The sequence below is a fragment of the Grampus griseus genome (genome assembly GCF_964374135.1).
Source record: "Grampus griseus genome assembly, chromosome: 15".
NCBI lineage: Eukaryota > Metazoa > Chordata > Mammalia > Artiodactyla > Delphinidae > Grampus > Grampus griseus.
Genome location: NC_139009.1, coordinates 62,765,702 through 62,778,523, shown reverse-complemented (window position 1 = coordinate 62,778,523; position 12,822 = coordinate 62,765,702). Strand labels below are relative to the sequence as shown.

The 12,822-nt window shown below is 51.9% G+C and overlaps 1 protein-coding gene across 2 annotated transcripts in view; it reads right to left on the bottom strand.

Annotated features, from left to right (window-relative positions):
- Positions 1 to 12,822, bottom strand: part of TET3 (tet methylcytosine dioxygenase 3) — a gene marked incomplete at both ends in the record, with an annotated part of 106,250 nt that overhangs the window by 81,836 nt on the left and 11,592 nt on the right. The window contains 2 exons of one of the 2 annotated variants that reach the window (XM_082672456.1): positions 9,737 to 9,793; positions 10,107 to 10,130. In XM_082672456.1, the coding sequence (XP_082528582.1) occupies positions 9,737 to 9,793; positions 10,107 to 10,130 (81 nt within the window). Of the gene's footprint in view, positions 1 to 9,736; positions 9,794 to 10,106; positions 10,131 to 12,822 lie in introns of those variants that run through there. The other variant, XM_082672455.1, reaches the window with a different exon arrangement.

The window sequence follows — 12,822 nt, the reverse complement described above, 5'->3', positions numbered from 1 at the left end:
CCCAAAAGTAAGCAGGCACTGCATTGTCTGGCCTTGACATTTTTCCACATACAGGGATTCTCTACTAGGCCTGTGTTAGGACGAATGGAGTCAGGCTACATCAGGACGTGGTATTTTCAGGTTGGGTAAGCCATCGGCATCTCCCCAAGAACTCCAACAGACATAAAATATCAAAACCTGGAGAAGGAGGCCACAGTATAACTTAGAGAAAAAGTCATATTTTTAAATGTGTTTGTGATCAAAGAAGAAAAAAGCAGACAAAGATAGAAAAAATAGAGTGTCCTGAGGATCCAACTGAGAATCTAGAAAAAGCACATACTGGGGACTTCCCTGGTGGCACAGTGGATAAGACTCTCTGCTCCCAATTTAGGGGGCCTGGGTTTGATCCCTCGTCGGGGAACTAGATACCACATGCATGCTGAAACTAAGAGTTAGCATGCCACAACTAAGGAGCCCAAATGCCGCAACTAAGGAGCTGGTGAGCCGCAACTAAGACCCAGTGCAACCAAATAAATAAATAAATAAATATTTTAAAGAAAGAAAAAGTACGCACCAAATAAACCTAAGAAAAAGACAATTAATAAAGATGAAAGCAGAAATTAATGCTTTAGAAAACAGAAAGCACAACTGACAAATCTGCTTTTATATCACATAAAACTGGCAAAGCTAAGGAAGGAAAAGAGACAAAATTAATATACAACATTAGAAATTAAGAAAGTGAAAAAATCAGATACTGAGGAAACTGAAAACCAATAACCATATATGCATTATGCTATCAATAATAAATCTGAAAACAGATCTCATGGAAAAGGCAAAGTAAGTGTTTTGTACCAACAGCCACAGGGGGAAAAACATCTGAAAGCTGCAAAGACCCATCCATCAAAAAAGATACCAGGCTCAGACAGTTTCACCAGCAGATTTTTTTTTTTCCCAAATCCTTAAGGAATAAAATGACTATTTAAACTGTTCCAGAGCATAAAGAAAGAATAAAAGTTTCACAACGCATTATATGGAGTTACCATTACTCTAATACCAACATCTGACAATAAAAACACAAAATGAAAATTATAGATCAATCTCACTCACAAATATAGATGCTAAACTCCCACATTAATAAATCAAATCAAAACAGCATGTTTAAAAAAATTCCCCATTACCGGGCTTCCCTGGTGGCACAGTGGTTGAGAGTCCGCCTGCCGATGCAGGGGACACGGGTTCGTGCCCTGGTCCTGGAGGATCCCACATGCCGCGGAGCAGCTGGGCCCGTGAGCCATGGCCACTGAGCCTGCGCGTCCAGAGCCTGTGCTCCGCAACGGGAGAGGCCACAACAGTGAGAGGCCCTTGTACCGCAAAAAAAAAAAAAAAAAAAAAAACTCCCCATTACCAACCATGGTATATTCCAGGAATGCAAAGATAGTTCAGTATTAAGAGTTGTATTAACACAGTTCACCTTATCAGTAGGTGAAGGAGAAATATCTTTTATCTTCAAACCATGTTAAAAAGACATCCCTGGCCTCGATTCCAGCTCCACCCCCTTATGAAACATGGGCCCTTGGTCATACTACTGTCCTGAATCTCAGTTTTCTTATCTGAAAGGTGGGGCTACCACCATCTGACTTGGAGCTGTCATGAGAACTATGAGAGAGAGAACTATGAAAACTTTGCCCCATGAGACACACACATGGTAAGTGCTCAACAGATAGCACTGCAGTGAGTTATTATGTAGGGAAAAGTGGGCTATAATGCAGCATGACTCCAATTTTATAAAGAACACGGAACAAGCATCCAGTGTGCATAGAATCGAGTGCAGAGGGATATTCCAGTTAAAAATGGTTAAACAGGTTGTGAGTTATGGACAAATTTCTTCCCTTCTATTTATTTCTATTTTCTAATTTTTCCAAGGAACATGTAGTATCTATACAATCAAAAAAGAGATTAAAAAGCCAAAAGATGTTACAGACTTTTGGATTTAGCCAAGATTGAGGACTGGCAAGCCTAAAGGCCAAGGTGGAAAAGAAAGTAAAGGGTAGACAGAATAGAGGGTAACACCAGGGAGGGGCTTGCAGGACTCCTCTGCCTTGCGCCCTATCACCTCGAAATCCACTCAGTTTCAGGAACACCCACACAGGCATGTAAAGGTGTTCCTGAGAGAGGACCAGCTGAAGTCCTCCAGGCCCAAAGCAAGCAAACACTGCTATACTAAGCATAGCTTCACCTACTTTGCCCAAATGCCTCAGAAATTCTGAACAATGGCAATGGGGTGAGGGTACTCATTTCTTGATCCAGGTGCTGGTTACACAGGTGTACTTACTTTGTGAAAACTCACCAAGCTGTACACAGTATGTGCTTTTATGGTGTGGATGCTATCCTTCAATAAAAGTTTTTTAAAATTAAAAGCTGAGAGGAGAACACTGAGTTTCTGTCATCAGCTACAGAATTTCCCTCTTAAATTCTGGTTTGAATATGAACTTATGGATCAGAACACTCAATCCAGTATTTTGCCTGACATGTCTCATTGTCTTAATAAATACAGCATCTGGGAAGATTTTCACTATAATTATCAATAGATGAGAAAAAAAATTCCAGGGCAAGCCAGGGATATAGGAGACACAGGGAAAGCCAAAATGAATGAGGGCAGTGGCTCTCAACCCTGAGTGCACATTTAAGTCACCTAGGGAGCTGTGAAAAATGCTGGGGCCTGGGCTCCACCCCAGACCAGTTACATCAGATTCTCTGAGTCTGAGGCCTAGACATTGATATTTTCTTTTTCAAAAGCTCCACAGACGATTCTAATATGCACTAAACTAGTTGAACCAGAGGGCCCGGCCGCTGGCAACTCTGGAGGCAAGCTGAAGCGTGGCCCCTGCGCATCCTGGTGGAGGCTGTGGAGGGGAGCAAGTATTTAGGGCTGAAGCGCCCTGCCACCCGCCCAGGTCTCCCTCCACATGCCGCTTCCCCAGACCTCAGCAGAGACCCCCACATGGAGGAGGCAGCCTCTGGAAAGTAAGGGGGAGGGGCTTCCCAGGGGCTGGACACCGAACCCTGGGCTCTGGCTCCCAGCTGGGTGTTCAGACTGCTCCAGATCACTTGTCAATACAGCCCCAAGGCATATACCACTCCAACCACACAACCCCAGAACTAAGCCCTAACTACTACCCAGGGTCCAAATGACACCACTGGGAACCCACAGCTGGAAAACAGGAACCAAGGAGAAGTAACAGTGGAAAAAAGGGCCACAGGGCAGAGGTCAGTGTATAGCTCAATCATCAGGTAGGACCTGACTCAGGGACAAGCGGTAGGGGCAGTGAAAAGGGGATGCCACGCAACCCACCTGCTGAGAGGTTCCAACACTCACCTCTGGGGCTCCCACACCCAGTCATCCTGCATCCATTCTACCTAGTTATGTGACTGGAACCCACAGGAGTGACCCCAACAGATGGCTCTCTCGGCCTGGCAGCCCTGCAGCGTTTTTACAAGCTCCTAGATAACTCTGACACAAGGAGTCCTTTGCCCATGCCCTGCAAAGCAGTGCTCTTGGAGGCCCTCTCTCTGCTCAGTCTACTTAGGGCTGAGTTCAAAGCACGAGGGGTGAGAATGGGGATGGGCTGAGGCTGTGAGAAGAGCATGTTAGGATGGAGAGCACAGGTGGAGAAGAGAAAGGAATCTGCAGTGCCAGGGAAAACAGGGTAGGCATCTCTTGAGCACAGCCTCCAGCACTCCACTGGAAATCCATTTCTGTATTCCCCCACTAGAGTTCTGGTACAGGGCAACAATGATCCCAACTGGGAAGGCACGGTCTCCTGGCTCTGGCTCCAGCACAGCCTGGTACAGTCAGGCAGCACCCTCTTCACACAGCCTGAACTTGTTCAAGCCACCAAATGGAGAAAGCTCAGAAGTCAAGGTACCCTGCCCAAGGCAATGGAACTTTAGTGTCTGGCAGGGCCCAAGTTCACTCTGGCAACTACAGGGGCCTGGCCTCTGCCTTAACTGTTCTCTTCCTCTAAGTCATGCAGCACACAAACACATACACACACACACACACACACACACACACACACACACACACACACACACAGTCCTGCCCCACAGGTTCTGACGATCCACCATGAGAACCTGAGACTTGCAGATATAAAAGGACAGACAGGAGGCATCCTTATCTACAGAGGCTGAGATGCAAGTAAAATCTTTTGAGGTATTCCAAGAGAATTCGGGGGCAGCAAGATCTCTACTCTTCCAAGTGGTGGCTCTGTCCCCAAGATTGAGACTACGGAAGACAGGGGTCAAAACAGAGACCCTCTGCTCTCCCAGAAGCAAAGTTCTAAAGTAATGCTGTTCAGGGAATGGCCCATAAACCGTTTATCACCAGTTCACCACAACATAAACACAGGAACCAAGAATAAGCCTTTAGAAACCAGCACTGCAAGTTGAACCTGCTGCTCCGTCCAAGTATACATTCGCTGGACCATCTCATCCAATGGCTAACAGATTGGTCTAGATGGTGCTGAACTCCTGAGGGGAGCCACACGTGGCTAGAGCTGCCAACTAGTTGTACAAAGTAGGACCTGTTTTGGTCTGCAATATTTTGGGAATTAGGAAGAAGGTCCTTCCCCCCTTTTAGTTTGAGAAAAACTAATTCTGGAGGCAACCCCTTCATTTTACAGAGGAGACTAAAGTCCAGGGACTGCCGCATGGCTAATGAAAGAACCCAAGAGTAGGAGAGTTGGGATTAGACAGGAAAAGAAACTGGACAACTGCACTTCTCATCCTCCTCTTCCCAGCCAGTGGCCTCATGGGCGCTCCTTAAAGCAGTAAGGGCTCCAGGACCCACACACTTCAAATGAGTAGAAGACAATTTCAGGTTCAAGGTAAACTGCCCAGGCACAGTATTTTCTTCCAGCTTTTCCTGAATCTCAAACCCAACACATCTAAAGCCAACACCTTCCTTTCAAAATTAAGCTATCAGGACTTCCCTGGTGGCGCAGTGGTTAAGAATCCGCCTGCCAATGCAGGGGACACGGGTTCGATCCCTGGTCCTGGAGGATCCCACATGCCGCGGAGCAACTAAGCCCGTGCGCCACAACCACTGAGCCTGCGCTCTGGAGCCCACGAGCCACAACTACTGAAGCCCGCGCGCCTAGAGCCTGTGCTCCGCAACAAAGAGAAGCCCCCACAATGAGACGCCCACGCACCGCGACCAAGAGTAGCCCCTGCTCGCCTCAACTAGAGAAAGCCCACGCGGAGCCACGAAGATCCAGTGCAGCCAAAAAAATTAAAATAAAATTTAAAAATTAAAACAAAACAAAGTTAAGCTATCGTCTCAGCAGGTCCATTTCTGACCCCCACTACGCTAATCTGTACTCGCCAGATCCTGGAAACACTAACTTATTGAACATACGGTTGGCATGTTGATGCTTCCTTCAAAGTCCTAGGAGGTCCACTAAGTCGACGATGAAAGCAGATGTAAAGAGCAGGGCTGGCTGGGGGTGAGAGGCTTGGTCTGCCCCGTGCCAGTTCACAACCACAGCACAAAGATCAAAAGCATTTACTGTATTTAAAAACAACAACGACAACACCTGCCAGTGATGGTTTTCGCGCTCAGTGTTACAGTTTTAGGCAACTTGGTCGATGTCTCTTACTTCTAGTGATATTGTGAACATCAAATCATAATTTCTCTTATTTTTCAGGACCTAGTACTATACCTGGAACGTGGTAAACACTCAGTAAATGCAGAAAGACAAAGGGAGGAAGAAAGGGAGATAAAGTGAATGGGAAGAGGATCACAGTTCTGGATAGCGTGATAATCTGTGGATTTTAACTGTCTCAGCCACCCCATCTCTATTTGCCCAAAGGCTTCCTAAACTAATCGATAAGGAAGCTATCTCCTCCTCAGAAGCTCCAGACAGGCTGGTAATGAGGGGGAGTCCTCAGCTGACTGCCAGATGCCAGAGTAGGAGAGAAAATGAGGCCAAATGCCCAGGAGGTCAGGGTGGGAAAGACAAGATACCCAAAAGCTGAGCCAAACCAAGGCCTCCCAATACTCCCTGCCCCCATCCCCAGCCAGCCAAACCATCTGCTACAGCCTCGGGGGCATGGGAGGGGACTTGGCAAGACCACAATGATGGTTTCTAGCAGAAATGTCCATCTACAGCTGGAGGGAGCCCAGCACCTAGGTCCCTCCTCAGCCAGCCCAGCAAGGGGGCTAAGGAGCCATCACAGTGACCCCTGCAGGTAGCTCCAGGGCCTGCACCGTGGTGGGCAGGAAGGCTCTCCCTTCGGCTCACTCACCTACCTGTACTACAAAGTCTTCCCGCTCTCCCACAACATTAAAACATGGCTGGGGTCACCAAGGAGGTGGAGCTGAGCTCTGGGACTCTAACTCTACCACTTCTTGTGCATGGTGAAGCCCTCTCTTTCCATTCTCAAACTCAACTCTGAAATCCTCTTGGTTGGTTCCTTTCCTACCATCGTCTGATATGCTCACCTGCTTCCATATCTCCCCAAGTTCACTACTGCTTGTAAACATACCTCAGAGAGAAAAGACTTCCTGCTGGACCCACACAGAGGGCTGGAGAGTGGGAAGAGCAGGCGAGAAAGAACTAGTAGGAGTGACCCACGGTGTGTGGCAAGTTGAGGATCACAGATCCTTGACAAAAGGAGCAGTGGCCCAAAGGAGAGACAGAAGGCAGAGATCCCGGGCACAGTTCCAAAACAGTTTCCACACATCCTCAGCCAGTGGAGGGTTCCCATGGGGCAGAGTATGGGAGCAGTGTGGGAGCCCGAGAGCAGGGCAGCCTGGTGCTCTCGGCACTGGGCACTCACTCCTGTCCGGGCTGCGAAGAGGGAGGCAGTGGCAACAGCGTATGCTATGGCATGTTCCTCGGGGTATCGTGAGTAGACATGTAACACGCTAGACAGTAAATGACCACGTGCGTTCATCAAGCTCAACTCTATGCCTGTGACAGGCATGACGCACACCCTACATCATGAATATTCTTGAAACCCTGGCAGGACTCAGCACACAGTAGATGAGCACATTCCCGTTGGTTGCTGGATACCCTTCACCCAGGGGGCTTACCCATCCTGTGCCCATCCTGTGGGAACACAGACTGGGAGACCCCTTTGTCCTGTGTCCCAGAGTCTTTGCCTGATCTGAATGAGCTCACACGCCACACACATCTTCCTACACCACCACCTCCTGACGGAAGAGGATCTAGCAAAACTGCTCCACCAGAGTATGTGGGACACCACACTCAACTGGCCACCTAAGAAAACTATCTGGGGGGAAGGTGGCACCAGGAACAGGGGCTCAGATCCAAGTGCTTGCTGGCAGTGGCAACCTGGACCAAGAGGAGGCTAGGCTTTTCCAACAGACAACGATGAAAACGAGCACAAACACCTCAGAGCTTTAAAAACGCTGCCCGGGACTTCCCTGGTGGTCCAGTGGTTAGCAATCCACCTTCCAATGCAGGGGACGCAGGAACTGTGATCCCACATGCTGCGGGGCAACTAAGCCCGCGCTCTAGGGCCCGTGAGCTCTAGGGCCTACGCGTCACAACTAGAGAGCCCGCGCACTGCAACGAAAGATCCCACGTGCCACAATGAAGATCCCGCGTGCCACAACTAAGACCTGACGCAGCCAAAATAAATACATTTTATAAAATAAATAAATAATAAAAACGCCACCAGCTCAGGCCCCACTCTGAGAAGGGGGAAGGAGGAAGACATGTTTGAAGGGCGTCCTCTGTTTTTCCAGGCAGCCCTGCTCCATGCCCACAACACTAAGGGTGGTGGTATTAAGCTGGGAGCTTCCATCAGGACGGCAGGGACAGCAGAATGCAGGCAGGGAGGAAAGGAGAACACACTTGGAAAGACCTGAAGAGAAGCCATCATTAGGCAGGAGGGGGTGCTTTCCGGAGTAAACAAACCTGCCAGCAGTCCTTCCTCCCAGCAGAGAGAGAAGCTCTGGCTGACAAGGCCAAAGACACAGAGGAGGGAGGGAGCTGCCCCTTCCCTGAGCCTACCTGTCCTCATCCCCTTGTCCTGCTTTCCCCAGGGTGGGGGGCAGAACAGGTGTACTCCATGATCTCCGTGTCCACAGCCCTCAACAGCACACAGGTGATTACAGCAGTGGGCGGCCAGAGGCGGAAGTGGAGGTGACACCTGGGGGTTTCACCGGAGAAGGGGTGTGGAGTGAGCTCACAGCTCTCTCCTCCCCACGCACAGCATCGCCAGTATCAACCACCTCTGCTTGCCTCAGGGGCCTACCACGGTCTTGTCCCAGGTGGTCACCCACTACTAGCGTCCTCATCAAGGTTTGCCCAGCTCCCCAGGAGAGCCAATGCCACCTGGCCCTTCTCCTTCTCCCAGAAGCAAATTTCTTGCCCTCCCCCAAGTACTTCCTTGATGTAAGTTCCTTTGGGAGGAAGCCAGGGAACCACCCCAGCTCCTGATCCACCCCGCAGCCTCACCCAGTAGCCCCCATCCCCTCTGGGAAGGCAGAGCCCCTCCCTGACAGCGTCCCCACCCAGGCAGTGAGGGTGGTACTTCCAGCGCCTCCAGGGAGCTTCCCGCAGTTTTCCCAGGAAGCCAGAGGAGGATTTCCAGGGAGAAAAATCTCAGAGCATCTGGGGACATGAGCAGCTCACCCACCTGCTACCCAAGCAACCAGATTCCCCCAGCTCCTCACAGGCTCCAGGGGCTGAAGGAGAAGACAGAGCTGAGGCAGGGGCAGGAATGGGCTCCCTCCTCCTAGAAGTCCCATCCAGTCCTGCCTTGCCTACCTGTCCCTACACTCCTTCCCCAGCCTCTCTTCTCTTGACTTGAGAGGCAGCCACACTGAGCTGCCTCTTGCTCTGTTTTCTCCACCCTGGGCCAGCAGAGGATACTGCTGAGTAATCCCAAACTCACGGCGGATCCCCAGCCCTGAAAACAGGGCAAAGCCCAAGGAAACCTACTGATCCTGGTCCTTGCCAACCAGGGAGGAACATCTGTGTTTCCTCGTAATGGCTTATATTCCACAGACTCTGCCCTGCCCCAAATACCCCAGCCCTGGCCCCGAGACAACCACACGGAGAAGCTCAGTGCCCCCTTCTCCACTTCCCACGCACCTGGTAACATTCCCTTCCAGTCCCCCAGACACCAAGCTGCACAGAGTAACAGCAGTCGACCGCCTGCAGGATTCCCAGTCATGATGTTGCATCAGCCCCCACCCTACCCAAAATATCCTCACCCCCACCACCTCCTCTCCTCCAGCCATCTCCATGGTGACAGCAGCATGACTAATGACACCCTATCAGCTTCAGACTCAGGAGCACAATTCCCCCTCCCCCTTAACCTCTCCCCCCGCCCCCCCCCCCGCCCCAGGATTTCTGCAGATTGGATGCAAACCAACAGTGGCAGGGACATTCTCGAGAGATTTCCAGAGGCAAAGATGGGAGTGGGTTGCATGTCTTAAAAAAAAAAAAAAAACCAGTTCAACAAACCCAATCCCAACTGCACCCAAACCATCCAGCTGAGAAAGCAAAAAGAATCCAAACAAAACCCACACAGGCCTGAGAATTCATTGGCCGCCCACACCCCCGCCGCCCCTCCCCCTCAGCTGCTGCTACACACACAGTGGGAGATTAAGGGATCACCAGAGGAGACCCTTTATTTTTATCCAATCCCATCAAACACTTCACCTCTACCACACACACACACACACACACACACACACACACGCACACACACAAGGTACCTTGACAGCAGCCCCTTGCCCCCACGGCCCGGCTCCTTCACCAGCCTTTATTTCCACCTGCAAAAGAAGCCGGAGAGACTGATGAGCCAGGCTGACACCAGGAAAGCAGCAAAGTCCTTCTGCTGCACCCCCAGCACCGCTGCAGGGAAAGGGGGAGAAGGGGAGGCACGGGGCCTCGGAAAGAAAGGATAGCAGGGACCATCTTCCTGCCTCCAGCTGCCACCCAGACGCGCGGTGGAAGGGCTCATTCGCCTTCCAGAGTGTTTTTGTTTTCATTTCTCCTTTTTCCACCCTCCCAAGATCCAGGAGGGCTCTGCCCCTCCTCCTGCGTCCGGTCTAGCCTCGTCCCTCCCCGCCCTGCCCGCTCTACCTCGGCCGGCCTCCTCTGGTGCATCGGCCGGCGGGCCTCCCATTATCCCCGCCGGAGCGCACGGAGGGAGGCACTGCAGAGGCGGCGGCGGCCAGCTGCCGGCTTGGCTCCCCTCCCCGCCGCCGGCGAGGCTGGTGTGGAGGGGGCGGCGCGCTCGCCAGCCAATCCCCGCCGCCGGCCGAGCGGGGGCAGGGCCGCCGGGGGTTGGACCTGCCCAGCCGGGAGGCGGGGGCACAGCCAAGGGTGCCGGAGCCTAGCTGGCTGTGGCCCAGGCCCGCCGCCGCTCCCCGATAGGCGGGGAATCCCGGGACACCCTCAACAACTCCCGAGTCGGGGACCAGAAGGTAATACCCAGAGGCATCCTCTGCATCTACAGGGTCAAAGGCAGACTGCGTCGGGGTCGAGCAGATGCTGGCAGGCTTCCCCCTCAGGCCACTCTCTAGCCCTAGGACACCAGCAAACTGCCTCATCCTAGCAGCAGCTAGGACAGTGCTAGGCGCTATAAAAGCAATAGCCCCTGCAATCTTAGAAGAAAAAAATAAAGCCTTGGCAGTATGAACCTTTACCCCATTTTGCAGATGAGGAAACAAGGCAAGACAAGTGAAGTAACTTACCCAAGGTGACACAGCTAGAAAACGGCAGCACTGGGACTCCAAGGCAGGTCTATCCGGCTCTACAGACCAGACTCTCAACCATTATGCAGTCCTACTCCTCCCTCCCTCCAGCAGATTTCCTCTTGAAGCCAACATTGCCTGTGGCTCAAAGCCTCACCAAGTCAGACTTGCCCTCCCTTGCACACGAACACCACCTCACCCTAGGAATACTCATCCCTAGTGCCTGAACATAGGCCACCCCCTCCAGACAGCCTCACCACCACCACCACCCTCAATGTTTCCTCCTCTTTTAGAAAGGCCACAGGAGGAGGCGCCTCCAGACTTCAGGGCTTCCCATCCCCTGGAAAGGCTGAGGAGGGGAGGCAGCCCAGACTCTGAGCCTCTGAAGGCTGCAGCACCCAGGAGACTGAAGGAGAAAGAACAGAATGGGGAGAGGAAAGCCCTGCAGTTCCTAGGCAACCCAGGAGACATCCTGCTTCACCCCATCCCCTCCCTGTAGCTGAACACCCCAGAGCTTCTGTCTTCTAGGAGGGGGACCCTTATATGGTCTCTGGTACTCATGTATCTGGTTCAGTTTCCTGGCTCCACTATCTAGCTGCAGGACCTTGGTGGTGGTACCTTACCTCCCTTAGCCTACTTTGCAGTTCTATTTTACAGAAGCAGCTACCTCATACAAAGGTGTGAGGATTCTGTGAAAAAATGCAACACAGTGCCTGCCACACTGCAGGTGCTGCTAGCTACCACTCAATTTCTGAGAGAGTTCATTGTGTGCTACTTTTCAACTCACAGATGTGACTTGTAGGACTAGTTAGGATGTGGGAGAGCTCATTTCAGTGATGTGCTCTGCTACCAACTCCACCACACCTGCCCAATTACTGCCCCCTCCCTGAAGCTCCAAGGGGGTACTCAGAATGGGACGAGCTGCCTCATGAGAGACAGCAAAGCTGGGCTCTGGTGAGGAGACTCCAGAAGGCACCAGGACCCACACCTGCCTCACCTCTGGGGGCAAAGAGCAGCCCTACGGGGCTCCTCCCCAGGGCAGGGAGGAAGGCAGGTGACAAGGCAGGGCAAGGAGCACTGTCCTGAGCCATGGGCTTCTGCACCCCTTGGCTCTTACCTCGGCCAGGCCAAGTGAAGTCCCTCCTTTATCCTAGTCCCCAAAACCCCTGCCCCACCCACCCTCATACAGTCTGCTGCTGGATAAGAGCAACTAACACTGCTTGGACAGTAACAATCAATACCGTTGCTGCTGTGGCTGCCACAGTTTATCAAGCCCCTGCTAGGTACCAGGCCCTGTGCCAACCATGCTGTGGGAGCATCTCATTTGACTTGTCCACACACAACCTTATGGGAAAATGGGCTTAGAGATGTTGTTACTTGCCCATCAACACACAGCTGGTGAGTGGTGAGCTAGAATTCCAACCCAGGTGTTTCTCATTCCAGTTCTTTAAGCCCTCTCTCCCAGCCAACCTCAGGGAAACTTAAAGAGGGATAGGGTCTCTTGAACCAGACCACTTCCCTTTAAGCTATGGGTCTAAGAACAGTAATATTTTCATGCCTCAGAGACTTGGCGATGCTGCTCCTTGCCTAGGTTCCCTTCCCTCTCCCCCACCTGGCAAGCTAATATGGTACAAGGCTTAATCGAAATGTCACCTGCCACTGCTACCTTCCCAGCTCATCTAGCCCTCAGGAGCTTCACCCACTCCTCCTGGGGCCTCCTCTAGAGCCGTCACTACCAAGTGCAGTTATTTATTTACACGGCCGTCTTCCCCACGTGGGCAGGGGCCCCGTCTTCCCTACTCACTAGGCTCTGCACAGAGCTGGAATGTGCTGAGCTGAGTTTCTACACAAGGAGGGTGGAGAGGCAGGGGGTTGGGCACTGAGACGTAGAGGACACTCTCCTGGTCGACCTGTTCTCTGAGGTCCCCAGGGATCAGAGGAATACTTGCTCTCCTGGGAGGGCACGACCTGCCATCTGAACTATAGCCGAGGCCGAGCCTTGTTCAGCCAGCACACGTCTTCCTCACAAGGCTGCAAGAGCCACCCTGACTCTCTGCTTGAACCACAGGTCCCGCCTCACCCCCCGCAGACTGCAGACACCC